The sequence below is a fragment of the Bombina bombina genome, chromosome 7 (assembly GCF_027579735.1).
Source record: "Bombina bombina isolate aBomBom1 chromosome 7, aBomBom1.pri, whole genome shotgun sequence".
Taxonomy (NCBI): domain Eukaryota; kingdom Metazoa; phylum Chordata; class Amphibia; order Anura; family Bombinatoridae; genus Bombina; species Bombina bombina.
In genome coordinates, this window is record NC_069505.1 from 605,682,701 (window position 1) to 605,704,860 (window position 22,160).

General features: G+C 38.4%; 1 protein-coding gene across 1 annotated transcript in view; it reads left to right on the forward strand.

Annotated features, from left to right (window-relative positions):
* LOC128636682 (uncharacterized) overlaps window positions 1-22,160 on the forward strand; it is a 144,405-nt gene that overhangs the window by 39,764 nt on the left and 82,481 nt on the right. Inside the window, exon 5 of the mRNA XM_053689670.1 lies at window positions 8,166-8,234. Within this exon, the coding sequence (XP_053545645.1) occupies window positions 8,166-8,234 (69 nt within the window). The remainder of the gene's footprint in view (window positions 1-8,165; window positions 8,235-22,160) is intronic.

Consider the following 22,160-nt stretch of genomic DNA (forward strand, 5'->3'; position numbering starts at 1 on the left):
TCATATCTGGTGGTGTAACATTATTTTAAATTTAAAAAACAAACTTTTACATTAGTTTGCTAATTGCAAGTTTAATCTAATTTCATTTTCCATCAGGCCTGTGTGCCAGGCACCCAGCAAGCATATACTGTGATTAATTCCTCAGTGCCCCCACTCATATCTGGTGGTGTAACGGAACAGTATTGTAAATTTAGAAAAAAAACAAATTTACATTAGTTTGTTAGTGTAATGTAATTTCATTTTCCATCAGGCCTGGGTCTCCCAGGCACACAGCATATACTGTTATTAATTGCTCTGTGCCACCCCACCACTCATATCTGGTGTAACATTATTTTAAATTTAAAAATTAAAACTTTTACATTAGTTTGCTAATTGCAAGTTTAATCTAATTTCATTTTCCATCAGGCCTGTGTGCCAGGCCCACAGCAACCATATACTGTGATTAATTCCTCAGTGCCACCACTCATATCTGTTGTAACATTAGTGTAAATTTTTTGATTTTTTTTTTTACATCAGTCTGGTAGTGTTATTGAATTTTAGTTGCCAGGTCAGCCTAGTGCCAGCCTGTGTGTCAGGCTCCCAGCATATACTGTGCCTACTTCCATCCTCAGTGCCACCACTCATATCTTCTTGTTTAATAGTAGTGTAAGTGTACATTTAAAAAAAATAAACTTTTTGGATTGTGAAACATCAGTCTGCTTTTTTGTTTCCTGCTCACAGCGTATACTGTGCCGTCCACTTGCCCAGTGCCACCACTCATATCTTGTTTAATAGTAGTGTAAGTGTACATTTAAAAAAAATAAACTTTTTGGATTGTGAAACATCAATCTGCTTTTTTGTTTCCTGCTCACAGCGTATACTGTGCCCACTTGCCCAGTGCCACCACTCATATCTTGTTTAATAGTAGTGTAAGTGTACATTTAAAAATAAAAAAACTTTTTTGACTGTGAAACATCAGTCTGCTTTTTTGTGTCAGGCTCACAGCGTATACTGTGCCCACTTGCCCAGTGCCACCACTCATATCTTGTTTAATAGTAGTGTAAGTGTACATTTAAAAAAATAAACTTTTTGGACTGTGAAACATCAGTCTGCTTTTTTGTCTCAGGCTCACAGCGTATACTGTGCCCACTTGCCCAGTGCCACCACTCATATCTTGTTTAATAGTAGTGTAAGTGTACATTTAAAAAAAATAAACTTTTTGGATTGTGAAACATCAGTCTGCTTTTTTGTGTCAGGCTTACAGCGTATACTGTGCCCACTTGCCCAGTGGCACCACTCATATCTTGTTTAATAGTAGTGTAAGTGTACATTTAAAAAAAAATGACAGGCAGAGGCAGGCCACCCCGCAGGTGCCGTCCTGGTCATGGTGCTGTGATTCCCTTTGGCCCTAGAATAATGCCCAGTGTTCAGAGGCCATGTACCATGAACTCAAAAAGTTCTGAGGACATAGTTGACTTTTTAACACAGGACACCCAATAGGGGACATAACAGGGATTAAACTGATAAGAATAGTACTACTTAACAAACCACTCCTATCTGGTGGCACATTAGATTGCACACGCAGTGCCCCAAATTTGAAGTAGGAGGACCGACCAAGCATCTCCCAGTTTCTAAAATTGATGCCATATACACGTCCCCTGATAGGGGACGTAACAGGGATTAAACTGATAGGAATAGTACTACTTAACACACCGTATAATAACGCAGATAGAGGCAACGCAGAGAGAGGAGTCTGAAGAAGAGGAGTCAGAGGAGGAAGGTGGCTTTGAGGAGGTGGAAGACCAAACACAGCAGGCGCCCCAGGGGTATTGTTGTCACCTTTCGGGGCCCCTTGGTGTTGTACGTGGCTGGGTGGAGGAAGAGACCTTCAATGACATCAGTGAGGACAAGGAATGGGACATGGCTAACTTGGTATCCAACCTTGTGCAAATGGGGAGTTTGCGGTTGTGCAAATGGACTGTTTGCGGTTGTTTGAGGTGTGTTAAACGGGGAGTTTGGTCTGTCACTGTGAAGCGGGCGTATGAGTGATATGAGTGGTGCCACTGGGCAAAACAGGAGTTTAAGTTATTTAAAAAAATAATACAGACTCAACATCCAAATATATAAGGAATGTAACAAAGCATGCAAAAGAGCAATAAGAAGAGCCAAAATTGAAAATTTAATGATTGAAAAATGATTAATTTACTAAAATTATTTTTTAAGTATATAAATTACAAAAAACCATATTCATATTTTCATTTTCGGTAAGCGCAAATAAGAATATGCGATCAGGTTTGCGCGTGAAAGTGGAGTTTTAGTTTCTATCCACATTTTTTCTCTATTGACTTAAATGGGGGAATACATTATCGCATGCACAATATTGTAAGTTCGGCTTTTTGTGTGTGTCGAGTTAGTGGGAGTGCGATAACTTTTTACTTTCATCTCGTAATACCAGCGCAACCCAATATGTGCAATTAGCACTCTAGCGTAAGCGCTAGATAGCGATCCACTTGTAATTTAGACCTATGAAGGAACGATCCACAATGAACAAATACACACTGTAATGAATGATGTACAGAAGACAGATATAACTATGTTTTGTTATATATTTATAGGAACCATTTACTAAAGATCTTTTGACCGGAACATAACATTTCTCCTTATTAATACAGGAATTGATGTTCTCAGGGAATCCATTGTCTTCTTCGCCCTCAAAGAGGGAAAAAGAAAGAGAATCATGGGTAAGTAAAACTAGTGGATACGGTGGATTAAGAAGTACTATAAAGAGCAAATTAGAGAAATGTAATTTTGCAATTATAGTTAGTTTATTGATTACATCTCTTTAAAGGGGCATAATACTCATATGATAAATCACATGAAAGTGATCAGCATAACTGTAAAAAGCTGCCAAGAAAATATCACCTGAGCATCTTTATGTAAACAGCTATACTGCATCTGCTGTCCAACTACAAGTCTGAAAAACAACAACAACAACAACAAAAAATTGCCAATCAGCCATAGGAGTGCAGAGGTCATGTTTTGCTTTGTTGTGATCTCATGAGATTTCATAGTAAACTTACTTAAACTAAATAGGAAAATAACATGACTGTGTCTGCACATGCCACATGCACTCTCCCTTGCAAGTCCTGGGACTAGAATTCTGATTGGCTGCTTAAAGTCCATTTACAGTAGGGTTTGAATACTTAGGAAATTTTGACACAAAAGATCTTCCTTTTTTTACACGGAGGTGCTCAGGTGATATTTTCTAGTCAGCCTTTTTACAGCTATGCTGCATCACTTTAAGGTACTTCAACATTTGGATATCACGTCCCATTAAGTTGCATATAATCAAATATTCACATTGATAACAGACTGATAATATACTCAAAATATAGTTATAAATATATTTTGTAATATTATGTTTGTATAAACAGGTTACAAACTAGAACATATTTATAGAATAATTGTAAATAGGCATACAACTAAAAAAAGATAGCTCTTCTCTGTGTTTAAAGTGAAGAATGACTGCTTTAAGAAAATAACATTGAATAATAATATATCAAAGCTGGCATTACCACATTCATACTATTCCTTTATTAATTAAACAAACAGACAATCTTACTAGCTGCACTTAAACCTTAAAGGACCAGTCAACACATTAGATTTGCATAATCAACAAATGCAAGATAACAAGACAATGCAATAGCACTTAGTCTGAACTTCAAATGAGTAGTAGATTTTTTTATAACAAATATCAAAGTTATATATATTTCAACTCCCCTTGTACCATGTGATAGCAATCAGCCAATCAAAAATGCATATACGTATAGTCTGTGAATTCTTGCACATGCTCAGTAGGATCTGGTGACTCAAAAATTGTAAATATAAAAGACTGTGCACATTTTTTTTTAATGGAAGTAAATTGGAAAGTTGTTTAAAATTACATGTTGTATCTGAATCATGAACATTTTATAAAACCTGAGTGTTCCTTTAATGCTACATAAATTGAAAAATGTATTTGCTAATAAGTACTGGGGCTGGAAAATAAATATCGTCTAGGCCCCTTTAATCCGGGAGCCACTTTATTTCTATTATTACAATGAATGTCTAAGCTGCAGAGTGACAGGTACGTAAGTATCGATACAAGTTAAATAATTTAGGTTGAGGTAAACTATTAAAACCGGAGAGACTAGGCTTTTCCTAAGGACCTCTGACGCGTGTTTAAGAAGAACACTTCCTAAGAGGGGGTTCAGGCCATCGCTGTTTAGAGATATTTATGAGTATACAAATCCCTCCTCAAATCTTGATTGGTAGTGAGCTAGTTCGTTGCACCGTTTTGGTTCGCTAAGGGTCTGTGTCATTCAATGGCCTAAGCCAATCCGAGATTATCCAACGTTTTTCTATTCACAAAGGGATGGTCTGAGTGGATAGCGATGTCATGACCAATCAATGGGCAGTAAAGTTTCCAAATATGAAGTGATTGGCTGATCATTGTTTACTTATCACATGCGAGTCAAATGTAATTGTAACTGTTACATTCATCCACATCATATATACAACATAGATTAAAGGACGGCATATACAGAATATGTTATTAAAAAGATACAACATAATAGTTATTATTTGTCAAAATGTAACTATATTGATTGTTAATGGTGTGTACTGAATGTTAATCATTTTTGCTAAGATCGAACTTTCGCAATATTCAGAATTATATCATCTGTTAAATTAAGACTAGTGATGTCCCGAACCGGAGAACAGTTCCCGGCGAACATAGCTTGTTCGCGTTCGCCGCCGCAGGCGAACATATGCGATGTTCGATCCGCCCCCTATTCGTCATCATTGAGGAAACTTTGACCCTGTATCTCACAGTCTGCAGACTCATTACAGCCAATCAGCAGCAGACCCTCCCTTCCAGACCCTCCCAGGTCACGGGCAGCAGCCATTTTAGAATCATTGTGATGCAGCTTTTGAATAGAGAAGAGGTTTAGTGTTGCAGCTCCAGATTTTAATGGGAAATTGATAGCTAGGCTAGTCTATTCAGTCTCCACTAAAGTCCTGAAGGACTCATCTGATCTCTGCTGTAAGGACAGCACCCCAAAAAGCCCTTTTTAGGGCTACATCAGTCTTTTTTTTTTTTTTTCAGTCTTTTTTTTTTTTTTGCATAGGGCTAGAACTCCAGTCGGTTTTTTTTTTTTTTGGCATTTGCCTGCCTGCCACCAGCCTGTGTGTGAGCCTCACAGCATATATTGTGCCAACTTGCTCACTGCCACCACTCATATCTGGTGTAACATTATTTTAAATTAAAAAAAAAAACTTTTACATTAGTTTGCTAATTGCAAGTTTAATCTAATTGTGTGATTAATTCCTCTGTGCCACCACTCATATCTGGTGGTGTAAGATTATTGTAAATTTAAAAAACAAACAAATTTAAATTAGTTTGTTAGTGTAATCTAATTTCATTTTCCATCAGACCTGGGTCTCTCAGGCACACAGCATATACTGTTATTAATTGCTCTGTGCCACCCCCACCACTCATATCTGGTGGTGTAACATTATTTTAAATTTAAAAAACAAACTTTTACATTAGTTTGCTAATTGCAAGTTTAATCTAATTTCATTTTCCATCAGGCCTGTGTGCCAGGCACCCAGCAAGCATATACTGTGATTAATTCCTCAGTGCCCCCACTCATATCTGGTGGTGTAACGGAACAGTATTGTAAATTTAGAAAAAAAACAAATTTACATTAGTTTGTTAGTGTAATGTAATTTCATTTTCCATCAGGCCTGGGTCTCCCAGGCACACAGCATATACTGTTATTAATTGCTCTGTGCCACCCCACCACTCATATCTGGTGTAACATTATTTTAAATTTAAAAATTAAAACTTTTACATTAGTTTGCTAATTGCAAGTTTAATCTAATTTCATTTTCCATCAGGCCTGTGTGCCAGGCCCACAGCAACCATATACTGTGATTAATTCCTCAGTGCCACCACTCATATCTGTTGTAACATTAGTGTAAATTTTTTGATTTTTTTTTTTACATCAGTCTGGTAGTGTTATTGAATTTTAGTTGCCAGGTCAGCCTAGTGCCAGCCTGTGTGTCAGGCTCCCAGCATATACTGTGCCTACTTCCATCCTCAGTGCCACCACTCATATCTTCTTGTTTAATAGTAGTGTAAGTGTACATTTAAAAAAAATAAACTTTTTGGATTGTGAAACATCAGTCTGCTTTTTTGTTTCCTGCTCACAGCGTATACTGTGCCGTCCACTTGCCCAGTGCCACCACTCATATCTTGTTTAATAGTAGTGTAAGTGTACATTTAAAAAAAATAAACTTTTTGGATTGTGAAACATCAATCTGCTTTTTTGTTTCCTGCTCACAGCGTATACTGTGCCCACTTGCCCAGTGCCACCACTCATATCTTGTTTAATAGTAGTGTAAGTGTACATTTAAAAATAAAAAAACTTTTTTGACTGTGAAACATCAGTCTGCTTTTTTGTGTCAGGCTCACAGCGTATACTGTGCCCACTTGCCCAGTGCCACCACTCATATCTTGTTTAATAGTAGTGTAAGTGTACATTTAAAAAAATAAACTTTTTGGACTGTGAAACATCAGTCTGCTTTTTTGTCTCAGGCTCACAGCGTATACTGTGCCCACTTGCCCAGTGCCACCACTCATATCTTGTTTAATAGTAGTGTAAGTGTACATTTAAAAAAAATAAACTTTTTGGATTGTGAAACATCAGTCTGCTTTTTTGTGTCAGGCTTACAGCGTATACTGTGCCCACTTGCCCAGTGGCACCACTCATATCTTGTTTAATAGTAGTGTAAGTGTACATTTAAAAAAAAATGACAGGCAGAGGCAGGCCACCCCGCAGGTGCCGTCCTGGTCATGGTGCTGTGATTCCCTTTGGCCCTAGAATAATGCCCAGTGTTCAGAGGCCATGTACCATGAACTCAAAAAGTTCTGAGGACATAGTTGACTTTTTAACACAGGACACCCAATAGGGGACATAACAGGGATTAAACTGATAAGAATAGTACTACTTAACAAACCACTCCTATCTGGTGGCACATTAGATTGCACACGCAGTGCCCCAAATTTGAAGTAGGAGGACCGACCAAGCATCTCCCAGTTTCTAAAATTGATGCCATATACACGTCCCCTGATAGGGGACGTAACAGGGATTAAACTGATAGGAATAGTACTACTTAACACACCGTATAATAACGCAGATAGAGGCAACGCAGAGAGAGGAGTCTGAAGAAGAGGAGTCAGAGGAGGAAGGTGGCTTTGAGGAGGTGGAAGACCAAACACAGCAGGCGCCCCAGGGGTATTGTTGTCACCTTTCGGGGCCCCTTGGTGTTGTACGTGGCTGGGTGGAGGAAGAGACCTTCAATGACATCAGTGAGGACAAGGAATGGGACATGGCTAACTTGGTATCCAACCTTGTGCAAATGGGGAGTTTGCGGTTGTGCAAATGGACTGTTTGCGGTTGTTTGAGGTGTGTTAAACGGGGAGTTTGGTCTGTCACTGTGAAGCGGGCGTATGAGTGATATGAGTGGTGCCACTGGGCAAAACAGGAGTTTAAGTTATTTAAAAAAATAATACAGACTCAACATCCAAATATATAAGGAATGTAACAAAGCATGCAAAAGAGCAATAAGAAGAGCCAAAATTGAAAATTTAATGATTGAAAAATGATTAATTTACTAAAATTATTTTTTAAGTATATAAATTACAAAAAACCATATTCATATTTTCATTTTCGGTAAGCGCAAATAAGAATATGCGATCAGGTTTGCGCGTGAAAGTGGAGTTTTAGTTTCTATCCACATTTTTTCTCTATTGACTTAAATGGGGGAATACATTATCGCATGCACAATATTGTAAGTTCGGCTTTTTGTGTGTGTCGAGTTAGTGGGAGTGCGATAACTTTTTACTTTCATCTCGTAATACCAGCGCAACCCAATATGTGCAATTAGCACTCTAGCGTAAGCGCTAGATAGCGATCCACTTGTAATTTAGACCTATGAAGGAACGATCCACAATGAACAAATACACACTGTAATGAATGATGTACAGAAGACAGATATAACTATGTTTTGTTATATATTTATAGGAACCATTTACTAAAGATCTTTTGACCGGAACATAACATTTCTCCTTATTAATACAGGAATTGATGTTCTCAGGGAATCCATTGTCTTCTTCGCCCTCAAAGAGGGAAAAAGAAAGAGAATCATGGGTAAGTAAAACTAGTGGATACGGTGGATTAAGAAGTACTATAAAGAGCAAATTAGAGAAATGTAATTTTGCAATTATAGTTAGTTTATTGATTACATCTCTTTAAAGGGGCATAATACTCATATGATAAATCACATGAAAGTGATCAGCATAACTGTAAAAAGCTGCCAAGAAAATATCACCTGAGCATCTTTATGTAAACAGCTATACTGCATCTGCTGTCCAACTACAAGTCTGAAAAACAACAACAACAACAACAAAAAATTGCCAATCAGCCATAGGAGTGCAGAGGTCATGTTTTGCTTTGTTGTGATCTCATGAGATTTCATAGTAAACTTACTTAAACTAAATAGGAAAATAACATGACTGTGTCTGCACATGCCACATGCACTCTCCCTTGCAAGTCATGGGACTAGAATTCTGATTGGCTGCTTAAAGTCCATTTACAGTAGGGTTTGAATACTTAGGAAATTTTGACATAAAAGATCTTCCTTTTTTTACACAGAGGTGCTCAGGTGATATTTTCTAGTCAGCCTTTTTACAGCTATGCTGCATCACTTTAAGGTACTTCAACATTTGGATATCATGTCCCATTAAGTTGCATATAATCAAATATTCACATTGATAACAAACTGATAATATACTCAAAATATAGTTATAAATATATTTTGTAATATTATGTTTGTATAAACAGGTTACAAACTAGAACATATTTATAGAATAATTGTAAATAGGCATACAACTAAAAAAAGATAGCTCTTCTCTGTGTTTAAAGTGAAGAATGACTGCTTTAAGAAAATAACATTGAATAATAATATATCAAAGCTGGCATTACCACATTCATACTATTCCTTTATTAATTAAACAAACAGACAATCTTACTAGCTGCACTTAAACCTTAAAGGAACAGTCAACACATTAGATTTGCATAATCAACAAATGCAAGATAACAAGACAATGCAATAGCACTTAGTCTGAACTTCAAATGAGTAGTAGATTTTTTTATAACAAATATCAAAGTTATATATATTTCCACTCCCCTTGTACCATGTGATAGCAATCAGCCAATCAAAAATGCATATACGTATAGTCTGTGAATTCTTGCACATGCTCAGTAGGATCTGGTGACTCAAAAGTTGTAAATATAAAAGACTGTGCACATTTTTTTTTAATGGAAGTAAATTGGAAAGTTGTTTAAAATTACATGTTGTATCTGAATCATGAACATTTTATAAAACCTGAGTGTTCCTTTAATGCTACATAAACTGAAAAATGTATTTGCTAATAAGTACTGGGGCTGGAAAATAAATATCGTCTAGGCCCCTTTAATCCGGGAGCCACTTTATTTCTATTATTACAATGAATGTCGAAAGCTGCAGAGTGACAGGTACGTAAGTATCGATACAAGTTAAATAATTTAGGTTGAGGTAAACTATTAAAACCGGAGAGACTAGGCTTTTCCTAAGGACCTCTGACGCGTGTTTAAGAAGAACACTTCCTAAAAGGGGGTTCAGGCCATCGCTGTTTAGAGATATTTATGAGTATACAAATCCCTCCTCAAATCTTGATTGGTAGTGAGCTAGTTCGTTGCACCGTTTTGGTTCGCTAAGGGTCTGTGTCATTCAATGGCCTAAGCCAATCCGAGATTATCCGACGTTTTTCTATTCACAAAGGGATGGTCTGAGTGGATAGCGATGTCATGACCAATCAATGGGCAGTAAAGTTTCCAAATATGAAGTGATTGGCTGATCATTGTTTACTTATCACATGCAAGTCAAATGTAATTGTAACTGTTACATTCATCCACATCATATATACAACATAGATTAAAGGACGGCATATACAGAATATGTTATTAAAAAGATACAACATATTAGTTATGATTTGTCAAAATGTAACTATATTGATTGTTAATGGTGTGTACTGAATGTTAATCATTTTTGCTAAGATTGAACTTTCACAATATTCAGAATTATATCATCTGTTAAATTAAGACTAGTGATGTCCCGAACTGTTTGCCGGAGAACAGTTCCCGGCGAACATAGCTTGTTCGCGTTCGCCGCCGCAGGCGAACATATGCGATGTTCGATCCGCCCCCTATTCGTCATCATTGAGGAAACTTTGACCCTGTATCTCACAGTCTGCAGACACATTACAGCCAATCAGCAGCAGACCCTCCCTTCCAGACCCTCCCAGGTCACGGGCAGCAGCCATTTTAGAATCATTGTGATGCAGCTTTTGAATAGAGAAGAGGTTTAGTGTTGCAGCTCCAGATTTTAATGGGAAATTGATAGCTAGGCTAGTCTATTCAGTCTCCACTAAAGTCCTGAAGGACTCATCTGATCTCTGCTGTAAGGACAGCACCCCAAAAAGCCCTTTTTAGGGCTACATCAGTCTTTTTTTTTTTTCAGTCTTTTTTTTTTTTTGTATAGGGCTAGAACTCCAGTCGTTTTTTTTTTTTGGCATTTGTCTGCCTGCCACCAGCCTGTGTGTGAGCCTCACAGCATATATTGTGCCAACTTGCTCACTGCCACCACTCATATCTGGTGTAACATTATTTTAAATTAAAAAAAAAAACTTTTACATTAGTTTGCTAATTGCAAGTTTAATCTAATTGTGTGATTAATTCCTCTGTGCCACCACTCATATCTGGTGGTGTAAGATTATTGTAAATTTAAAAAACAAACAAATTTAAATTAGTTTGTTAGTGTAATCTAATTTCATTTTCCATCAGACCTGGGTCTCTCAGGCACACAGCATATACTGTTATTAATTGCTCTGTGCCACCCCCACCACTCATATCTGGTGGTGTAACATTATTTTAAATTTAAAAAACAAACTTTTACATTAGTTTGCTAATTGCAAGTTTAATCTAATTTCATTTTCCATCAGGCCTGTGTGCCAGGCACCCAGCAAGCATATACTGTGATTAATTCCTCAGTGCCCCCACTCATATCTGGTGGTGTAACGGAACAGTATTGTAAATTTAGAAAAAAAACAAATTTACATTAGTTTGTTAGTGTAATGTAATTTCATTTTCCATCAGGCCTGGGTCTCCCAGGCACACAGCATATACTGTTATTAATTGCTCTGTGCCACCCCACCACTCATATCTGGTGTAACATTATTTTAAATTTAAAAATTAAAACTTTTACATTAGTTTGCTAATTGCAAGTTTAATCTAATTTCATTTTCCATCAGGCCTGTGTGCCAGGCCCACAGCAACCATATACTGTGATTAATTGCTGTGTGCCACCACTCATATCTGGTGGTGTAACGGAACATTATTGTAAATTTAAAAAAAAAAATTTACATTAGTTTGTTAGTGTAATCTTATTTCATTTTCCATCAGGCCTGGGTCTCTCAGGCACACAGCATATACTGTTATTAATTGCTCTGTGCCACCCCCACCACTTATATCTGGTGTAACATTATTTTAAATTTAAAAAACAAAACTTTTACATTAGTTTGCTAATTGCAAGTTTAATCTAATTTCATTTTCCATCAGGCCTGTGTGCCAGGCCCACAGCAAGCATATACTGTGATTAATTCCTCAGTGCCACCACTCATATCTGTTGTAACATTAGTGTAAATTTTTTGATTTTTTTTTTTTACATCAGTCTGGTAGTGTTATTGAATTTTAGTTGCCAGGTCAGCCTAGTGCCAGCCTGTGTGTCAGGCTCCCAGCATATACTGTGCCTACTTCCATCCTCAGTGCCACCACTCATATCTTCTTGTTTAATAGTAGTGTAAGTGTACATTTAAAAAAAATAAACTTTTTGGATTGTGAAACATCAGTCTGCTTTTTTGTTTCCTGCTCACAGCGTATACTGTGCCGTCCACTTGCCCAGTGCCACCACTCATATCTTGTTTAATAGTAGTGTAAGTGTACATTTAAAAAAAATAAACTTTTTGGATTGTGAAACATCAATCTGCTTTTTTGTTTCCTGCTCACAGCGTATACTGTGCCCACTTGCCCAGTGCCACCACTCAAATCTTGTTTAATAGTAGTGTAAGTGTACATTTAAAAATAAAAAAACTTTTTTGACTGTGAAACATCAGTCTGCTTTTTTGTGTCAGGCTCACAGCGTATACTGTGCCCACTTGCCCAGTGCCACCACTCATATCTTGTTTAATAGTAGTGTAAGTGTACATTTAAAAAAATAAACTTTTTGGATTGTGAAACATCAGTCTGCTTTTTTGTCTCAGGCTCACAGCGTATACTGTGCCCACTTGCCCAGTGCCACCACTCATATCTTGTTTAATAGTAGTGTAAGTGTACATTTAAAAAAAATAAACTTTTTGGATTGTGAAACATCAGTCTGCTTTTTTGTGTCAGGCTCACAGCGTATACTGTGCCCACTTGCCCAGTGCCACCACTCATATCTTGTTTAATAGTAGTGTAAGTGTACATTTAAAAACAAAAAAAACTTTTTGGACTGTGAAACATCAGTCTGCTTTTTTGTGTCAGGCTTACAGCGTATACTGTGCCCACTTGCCCAGTGGCACCACTCATATCTTGTTTAATAGTAGTGTAAGTGTACATTTAAAAAAAAATGACAGGCAGAGGCAGGCCACCCCGCAGGTGCCGTCCTGGTCATGGTGCTGTGATTCCCTTTGGCCCTAGAATAATGCCCAGTGTTCAGAGGCCATGTACCATGAACTCAAAAAGTTCTGAGGACATAGTTGACTTTTTAACACAGGACACCCAATAGGGGACATAACAGGGATTAAACTGATAAGAATAGTACTACTTAACAAACCACTCCTATCTGGTGGCACATTAGATTGCACGCGCAGTGCCCCAAATTTGAAGTAGGAGGACCGACCAAGCATCTTTTTCCATCTCCCAGTTTCTAAAATTGATGCCATATACACGTCCCCTGATAGGGGACGTAACAGGGATTAAACTGATAGGAATAGTACTACTTAACACACCGTATAATAACGCAGATAGAGGCAACGCAGAGAGAGGAGTCTGAAGAAGAGGAGTCAGAGGAGGAAGGTGGCTTTGAGGAGGTGGAAGACCAAACACAGCAGGCGTCCCAGGGGTATTGTTGTCACCTTTCGGGGCCCCTTGGTGTTGTACGTGGCTGGGTGGAGGAAGAGACCTTCAATGACATCAGTGAGGACAAGGAATGGGACATGGCTAACTTGGTATCCAACCTTGTGCAAATGGGGAGTTTGCGGTTGTGCAAATGGACTGTTTGCGGTTGTTTGAGGTGTGTTAAACGGGGAGTTTGGTCTGTCACTGTGAAGCGGGCGTATGAGTGATATGAGTGGTGCCACTGGGCAAAACAGGAGTTTAAGTTATTTAAAAAAATAATACAGACTCAACATCCAAATATATAAGGAATGTAACAAAGCATGCAAAAGAGCAATAAGAAGAGCCAAAATTGAAAATTTAATGATTGAAAAATGATTAATTTACTAAAATTATTTTTTAAGTATATAAATTACAAAAAAACATATTCATATTTTCATTTTCGGTAAGCGCAAATAAGAATATGCGATCAGGTTTGCGCGTGAAAGTGGAGTTTTAGTTTCTATCCACATTTTTTCTCTATTGACTTAAATGGGGGAATACATTATCGCATGCACAATATTGTAAGTTCGGCTTTTTGTGTGTGTCGAGTTAGTGGGAGTGCGATAACTTTTTACTTTCATCTCGTAATACCAGCGCAACCCAATATGTGCAATTAGCACTCTAGCGTAAGCGCTAGATAGCGATCCACTTGTAATTTAGACCTATGAAGGAACGATCCACAATGAACAAATACACACTGTAATGAATGATGTACAGAAGACAGATATAACTATGTTTTGTTATATATTTATAGGAACCATTTACTAAAGATCTTTTGACCGGAACATAACATTTCTCCTTATTAATACAGGAATTGATGTTCTCAGGGAATCCATTGTCTTCTTCGCCCTCAAAGAGGGAAAAAGAAAGAGAATCATGGGTAAGTAAAACTAGTGGATACGGTGGATTAAGAAGTACTATAAAGAGCAAATTAGAGAAATGTAATTTTGCAATTATAGTTAGTTTATTGATTACATCTCTTTAAAGGGGCATAATACTCATATGATAAATCACATGAAAGTGATCAGCATAACTGTAAAAAGCTGCCAAGAAAATATCACCTGAGCATCTTTATGTAAACAGCTATACTGCATCTGCTGTCCAACTACAAGTCTGAAAAACAACAACAACAACAACAAAAAATTGCCAATCAGCCATAGGAGTGCAGAGGTCATGTTTTGCTTTGTTGTGATCTCATGAGATTTCATAGTAAACTTACTTAAACTAAATAGGAAAATAACATGACTGTGTCTGCACATGCCACATGCACTCTCCCTTGCAAGTCATGGGACTAGAATTCTGATTGGCTGCTTAAAGTCCATTTACAGTAGGGTTTGAATACTTAGGAAATTTTGACATAAAAGATCTTCCTTTTTTTACACGGAGGTGCTCAGGTGATATTTTCTAGTCAGCCTTTTTACAGCTATGCTGCATCACTTTAAGGTACTTCAACATTTGGATATCATGTCCCATTAAGTTGCATATAATCAAATATTCACATTGATAACAAACTGATAATATACTCAAAATATAGTTATAAATATATTTTGTAATATTATGTTTGTATAAACAGGTTACAAACTAGAACATATTTATAGAATAATTGTAAATAGGCATACAACTAAAAAAAGATAGCTCTTCTCTGTGTTTAAAGTGAAGAATGACTGCTTTAAGAAAATAACATTGAATAATAATATATCAAAGCTGGCATTACCACATTCATACTATTCCTTTATTAATTAAACAAACAGACAATCTTACTAGCTGCACTTAAACCTTAAAGGACCAGTCAACACATTAGATTTGCATAATCAACAAATGCAAGATAACAAGACAATGCAATAGCACTTAGTCTGAACTTCAAATGAGTAGTAGATTTTTTTATAACAAATATCAAAGTTATATATATTTCCACTCCCCTTGTACCATGTGATAGCAATCAGCCAATCAAAAATGCATATACGTATAGTCTGTGAATTCTTGCACATGCTCAGTAGGATCTGGTGACTCAAAAATTGTAAATATAAAAGACTGTGCACATTTTTTTTTAATGGAAGTAAATTGGAAAGTTGTTTAAAATTACATGTTGTATCTGAATCATGAACATTTTATAAAACCTGAGTGTTCCTTTAATGCTACATAAATTGAAAAATGTATTTGCTAATAAGTACTGGGGCTGGAAAATAAATATTGTCTAGGCCCCTTTAATCCGGGAGCCACTTTATTTCTATTATTACAATGAATGTCTAAGCTGCAGAGTGACAGGTACGTAAGTATCGATACAAGTTAAATAATTTAGGTTGAGGTAAACTATTAAAACCGGAGAGACTAGGCTTTTCCTAAGGACCTCTGACGCGTGTTTAAGAAGAACACTTCCTAAGAGGGGGTTCAGGCCATCGCTGTTTAGAGATATTTATGAGTATACAAATCCCTCCTCAAATCTTGATTGGTAGTGAGCTAGTTCGTTGCACCGTTTTGGTTCGCTAAGGGTCTGTGTCATTCAATGGCCTAAGCCAATCCGAGATTATCCGACGTTTTTCTATTCACAAAGGGATGGTCTGAGTGGATAGCAATGTCATGACCAATCAATGGGCAGTAAAGTTTCCAAATATGAAGTGATTGGCTGATCATTGTTTACTTATCACATGCAAGTCAAATGTAATTGTAACTGTTACATTCATCCACATCATATATACAACAAAGATTAAAGGACGGCATATACAGAATATGTTATTAAAAAGATACAACATATTAGTTATGATTTGTCAAAATGTAACTATATTGATTGTTAATGGTGTGTACTGAATGTTAATCATTTTTGCTAAGATCGAACTTTCACAATATTCAGAATTATATCATCTTTTAAATTAAGACTAGTGATGTCCCGAACTGTTTGCCGGAGAACAGTTCCCGGCGAACATAGCTTGTTCGCGTTCGCCGCCGCAGGCGAACATATGCGATGTTCGATCCGCCCCCTATTCGTCATCATTGAGGAAACTTTGACCCTGTATCTCACAGTCTGCAGACACATTACAGCCAATCAGCAGCAGACCCTCCCTTCCAGACCCTCCCAGGTCACGGGCAGCAGCCATTTTAGAATCATTGTGATGCAGCTTTTGAATAGAGAAGAGGTTTAGTGTTGCAGCTCCAGATTTTAATGGGAAATTGATAGCTAGGCTAGTCTATTCAGTCTCCACTAAAGTCCTGAAGGACTCATCTGATCTCTGCTGTAAGGACAGCACCCCAAAAAGCCCTTTTTAGGGCTACATCAGTCTTTTTTTTTTTTTTCAGTCTTTTTTTTTTTTTTGCATAGGGCTAGAACTCCAGTCGTTTTTTTTTTTTTGGCATTTGCCTGCCTGCCACCAGCCTGTGTGTGAGCCTCACAGCATATATTGTGCCAACTTGCTCACTGCCACCACTCATATCTGGTGTAACATTATTTTAAATTAAAAAAAAAAACTTTTACATTAGTTTGCTAATTGCAAGTTTAATCTAATTTTGTGATTAATTCCTCTGTGCCACCACTCATATCTGGTGGTGTAACATTATTGTAAATTTAAAAAAAAAACAAATTTAAATTAGTTTGTTAGTGTAATCTAATTTCATTTTCCATCAGACCTGGGTCTCTCAGGCACACAGCATATACTGTTATTAATTGCTCTGTGCCACCCCCACCACTCATATCTGGTGGTGTAACATTATTTTAAATTTAAAAAACAAACTTTTACATTAGTTTGCTAATTGCAAGTTTAATCTAATTTCATTTTCCATCAGGCCTGTGTGCCAGGCACCCAGCAAGCATATACTGTGATTAATTCCTCAGTGCCCCCACTCATATCTGGTGGTGTAACGGAACAGTATTGTAAATTTAGAAAAAAAACAAATTTACATTAGTTTGTTAGTGTAATGTAATTTCATTTTCCATCAGGCCTGGGTTTCCCAGGCACACAGCATATACTGTTATTAATTGCTCTGTGCCACCCCACCACTCATATCTGGTGTAACATTATTTTAAATTTTAAAATTAAAACTTTTACATTAGTTTGCTAATTGCAAGTTTAATCTAATTTCATTTTCCATCAGGCCTGTGTGCCAGGCACCCAGCAAGCATATACTGTGATTAATTCCTCAGTGCCCCCACTCATATCTGGTGGTGTAACGGAACAGTATTGTAAATTTAGAAAAAAAACAAATTTACATTAGTTTGTTAGTGTAATGTAATTTCATTTTCCATCAGGCCTGGGTTTCCCAGGCACACAGCATATACTGTTATTAATTGCTCTGTGCCACCCCACCACTCATATCTGGTGTAACATTATTTTAAATTTAAAAATTAAAACTTTTACATTAGTTTGCTAATTGCAAGTTTAATCTAATTTCATTTTCCATCAGGCCTGTGTGCCAGGCCCACAGCAACCATATACTGTGATTAATTGCTGTGTGCCACCACTCATATCTGGTGGTGTAACGGAACATTATTGTAAATTTAAAAAAAAAAAATTTACATTAGTTTGTTAGTGTAATCTTATTTCATTTTCCATCAGGCCTGGGTCTCTCAGGCACACAGCATATACTGTTATTAATTGCTCTGTGCCACCCCCACCACTTATATCTGGTGTAACATTATTTTAAATTTAAAAAACAAAACTTTTACATTAGTTTGCTAATTGCAAGTTTAATCTAATTTCATTTTCCATCAGGCCTGTGTGCCAGGCCCACAGCAAGCATATACTGTGATTAATTCCTCAGTGCCACCACTCATATCTGTTGTAACATTAGTGTAAATTTTTTGATTTTTTTTTTTTACATCAGTCTGGGAGTGTTATTGAATTTTAGTTGCCAGGTCAGCCTAGTGCCAGCCTGTGTGTCAGGCTCCCAGCATATACTGTGCCTACTTCCATCCTCAGTGCCACCACTCATATCTTCTTGTTTAATAGTAGTGTAAGTGTACATTTAAAAAAAATAAACTTTTTGGATTGTGAAACATCAGTCTGCTTTTTTGTTTCCTGCTCACAGCGTATACTGTGCCGTCCACTTGCCCAGTGCCACCACTCATATCTTGTTTAATAGTAGTGTAAGTGTACATTTAAAAAAAATAAACTTTTTGGATTGTGAAACATCAATCTGCTTTTTTGTTTCCTGCTCACAGCGTATACTGTGCCCACTTGCCCAGTGCCACCACTCATATCTTGTTTAATAGTAGTGTAAGTGTACATTTAAAAATAAAAAAACTTTTTTGACTGTGAAACATCAGTCTGCTTTTTTGTGTCAGGCTCACAGCGTATACTGTGCCCACTTGCCCAGTGCCACCACTCATATCTTGTTTAATAGTAGTGTAAGTGTACATTTAAAAAAATAAACTTTTTGGACTGTGAAACATCAGTCTGCTTTTTTGTCTCAGGCTCACAGCGTATACTGTGCCCACTTGCCCAGTGCCACCACTCATATCTTGTTTAATAGTAGTGTAAGTGTACATTTAAAAAAAATAAACTTTTTGGATTGTGAAACATCAGTCTGCTTTTTTGTGTCAGGCTCACAGCGTATACTGTGCCCACTTGCCCAGTGCCACCACTCATATCTTGTTTAATAGTAGTGTAAGTGTACATTTAAGAACAAAAAAAACTTTTTGGACTGTGAAACATCAGTCTGCTTTTTTATGTCAGGCTCACAGCGTATACTGTGCCCACTTGCCCAGTGGCACCACTCATATCTTGTTTAATAGTAGTGTAAGTGTACATTTAAAAAAAAAATGACAGGCAGAGGCAGGCCACCCCGCAGGTGCCGTCCTGGTCATGGTGCTGTGATTCCCTTTGGCCCTATAATAATGCCCAGTGTTCAGAGGCCATGTACCATGAACTCAAAAAGTTCTGAGGACATAGTTGACTTTTTAACACAGGACACCCAATAGCTTCCGCTCCGAACCTTGACGCACCATCCTCCTCCAGCTTATCTTCGGGCAGCACCTCTCAAGTTACCACTCGCCCGCCTGCCGCCACCACCAACACTAGCACCACAGCCGCTTCACTTGATCTGTCAGAGGAGTTATTTACACATCAGTTGGAAGAAATGAGTGATGTGCAACCATTATTGCCAGAGGATGTAGATAACAGGGATATGTCTCAGTCAGGAAGCATTACACACATGGACGTACGGTGTGATGATGATGATGTTGTACCCGCTGCAGGAGTTTGGTCTGTCACTGTGAAGCGGGCGTTACCCTTACACTACCTGATCAATACAACATCATACCTGATGTTTTAAAGCACGTTATTCCAAACAATTTAGGAATGTTAGGTGATTTATGCCCTTTATGGATTAAAACCAGACTCTGCATCAACTATGTAATTTTCCGTGGGAGTTTTGCCATGGATCCCCCTCCGGCATGCCACAGTCCAGGTATTAGTACCCTTGAAACAACTTTCCCATCACTATTGTGGCCAGAAAGAGTCCCTGTGGGTTTTAAAATTCGCCTGCCCATTGAAGTCAATGGGGGTTCGCCCGGTTCGCGGGTTCGCAAACTTTTGCGGGAGTTCGCGTTCGCAGTTCGCGAACCCAAATTTTTAGGTTTGTAACATCACTATTAAGAACTATAAACTGAAATAACATTGTTGAAATTTGCAGCATCCTTTTCATTATATTTTAATATGAATGGGCAATTTTAATTTACAATTATCGCCATTCATATCAAATATGACGATTATGGTACGAATAATGTCATAAAATGTGGGGATCCCATTTCTCATTGAATACCCTCTAGTGATGTCACGAACATAAAATTTTCCGTTCGTGAACGGCAAACGCGAACTTCCGCAAATGTTCACGAACGGGTGAACCGGGCGAACCGCCATAGACTTCAATAGGCAGGCGAATTTTAAAACCCATAGGGACTCTTTCTGGCCACAATAGTGATGGAAAAGTTGTTTCAAGGGGACTAACACCTGGACTGTGGCATGCCGGAGGGGGATCCATGGCAAAACTCCCATGGAAAATTACATAGTTGATGCAGAGTCTGGTTTTAAGCCATAAAGGGCATAAATCACCTAACATTCCTAAATTGTTTGGAATAATGTGCTTTAAAACATCAGGTATGATGTTGTATCGATCAGGTAGTGTAAGGGTTACGCCCGCTTCACAGTGACAGACCAAACTCCCCGTTTAACACACCTCAAACAACCGCAAACAGTCCATTTGCACAACCGCAAACTCCCCATTTGCACAAGGTTGGATACCAAGTTAGCCATGTCCCATTCCTTGTCCTCACTGATGTCATTGAAGGTCTCTTCCTCCACCCAGCCACGTACAACACCAAGGGGCCCCGAAAGGTGACAACAATACCCCTGGGACGCCTGCTGTGTTTGGTCTTCCACCTCCTCAAAGCCACCTTCCTCCTCTGACTCCTCTTCTTCAGACTCCTCTCTCTGCGTTGCCTCTATCTGCGTTATTATACGGTGTGTTAAGTAGTACTATTCCTATCAGTTTAATCCCTGTTACGTCCCCTATCAGGGGACGTGTATATGGCATCAATTTTAGAAACTGGGAGATGGAAAAAGATGCTTGGTCGGTCCTCCTACTTCAAATTTGGGGCACTGCGCGTGCAATCTAATGTGCCACCAGATAGGAGTGGTTTGTTAAGTAGTACTATTCTTATCAGTTTAATCCCTGTTATGTCCCCTATCAGGGGACGTGTATATGGCATCGATTTTAGGAACCGGGAGATGGAAAAAGATGCTTGGTCGGACCTCCTACTTCAAATTTGGGGCACTCTCGTGCAATCTAATGTGCCACCAGATAGGAGTGGTGTGTTAAGTAGTACTATTCCTATCATTTTAATCCCTGTTATGTGCCTTTTTTTTGGTTTGGATTTTGAAGCCACAGTGCAGCACCAGCGGCCAGAAAAATTGATGTTTTTTTCCCAGGCAGAAAGTGCCCTAAAACATTGCGGCTTGAACCCTAGTTGGTGGTGGATAAGTCACGCAAGTCATCCGGCATTCAGAGATAAAATACAGCAGCGTGTGGACCATTTTTAGCCCAAGGCAGCTCATCTCATCAGGCCTTTTTTAGTCAAATGTATCGCCCACTGTCAGTCCCTTCGGGATCCATCCCTCATTCATCTTAATAAAGGTGAGGTAATCTAGACTTTTTTGACCTAGGCGACTTCTCTTCTCAGTGACAATACCTCCTGCTGCACTGAAGGTCCTTTCTGACAGGACACTTGAAGCGGGGCAGGCCAGAAGTTCTTTCACAAATTGGGATAGCTCAGGCCACAGGTCAAGCCTGCACACCCAGTAGTCAAGGGGTTCATCGCTCCTCAGAGTGTCGATATCTGCAGTTAAGGCGAGGTAGTCTGCTACCTGTCGGTCGAGTCGTTCTCTGAGGGTGGACCCCGAAGGGCTGTGGCGATGCGTAGGAGTTAAAAAGCTCTGCATGTCCTCCATCAACAACACGTCTGTAATGCGTCCTGTCCTTGCCGGCGTGGTCGTGGGAGGAGGAGGATTACTTTCACCTCTTCCCCTGTTGTTAGATCACTGCAGCATGTGTAGTTCTCTAAGGGCTAGATTTAGAGTTGTGCGGTTGCCGTGAAAACCAGCGTTAGAAGCTCCTAACGCTGGTTTTAGGCTACCGCCGGTATTTGGAGTCAGTCAGGAAAGGGTCTAACGCTCACTTTTCAGCCGCGACTTTTCCATACCACAGATCCCCTTACGTCAATTGCGTATCCTATCTTTTCAATGGGATCTTTCTAACTCCGGTATTTAGAGTCGTGTCTGACGTGAGCGTTAGAATTCTAACGACAAAACTCCAGCCGCAGAAAAAAATCAGTAGTTAAGAGCTTTCTGGGCTAAC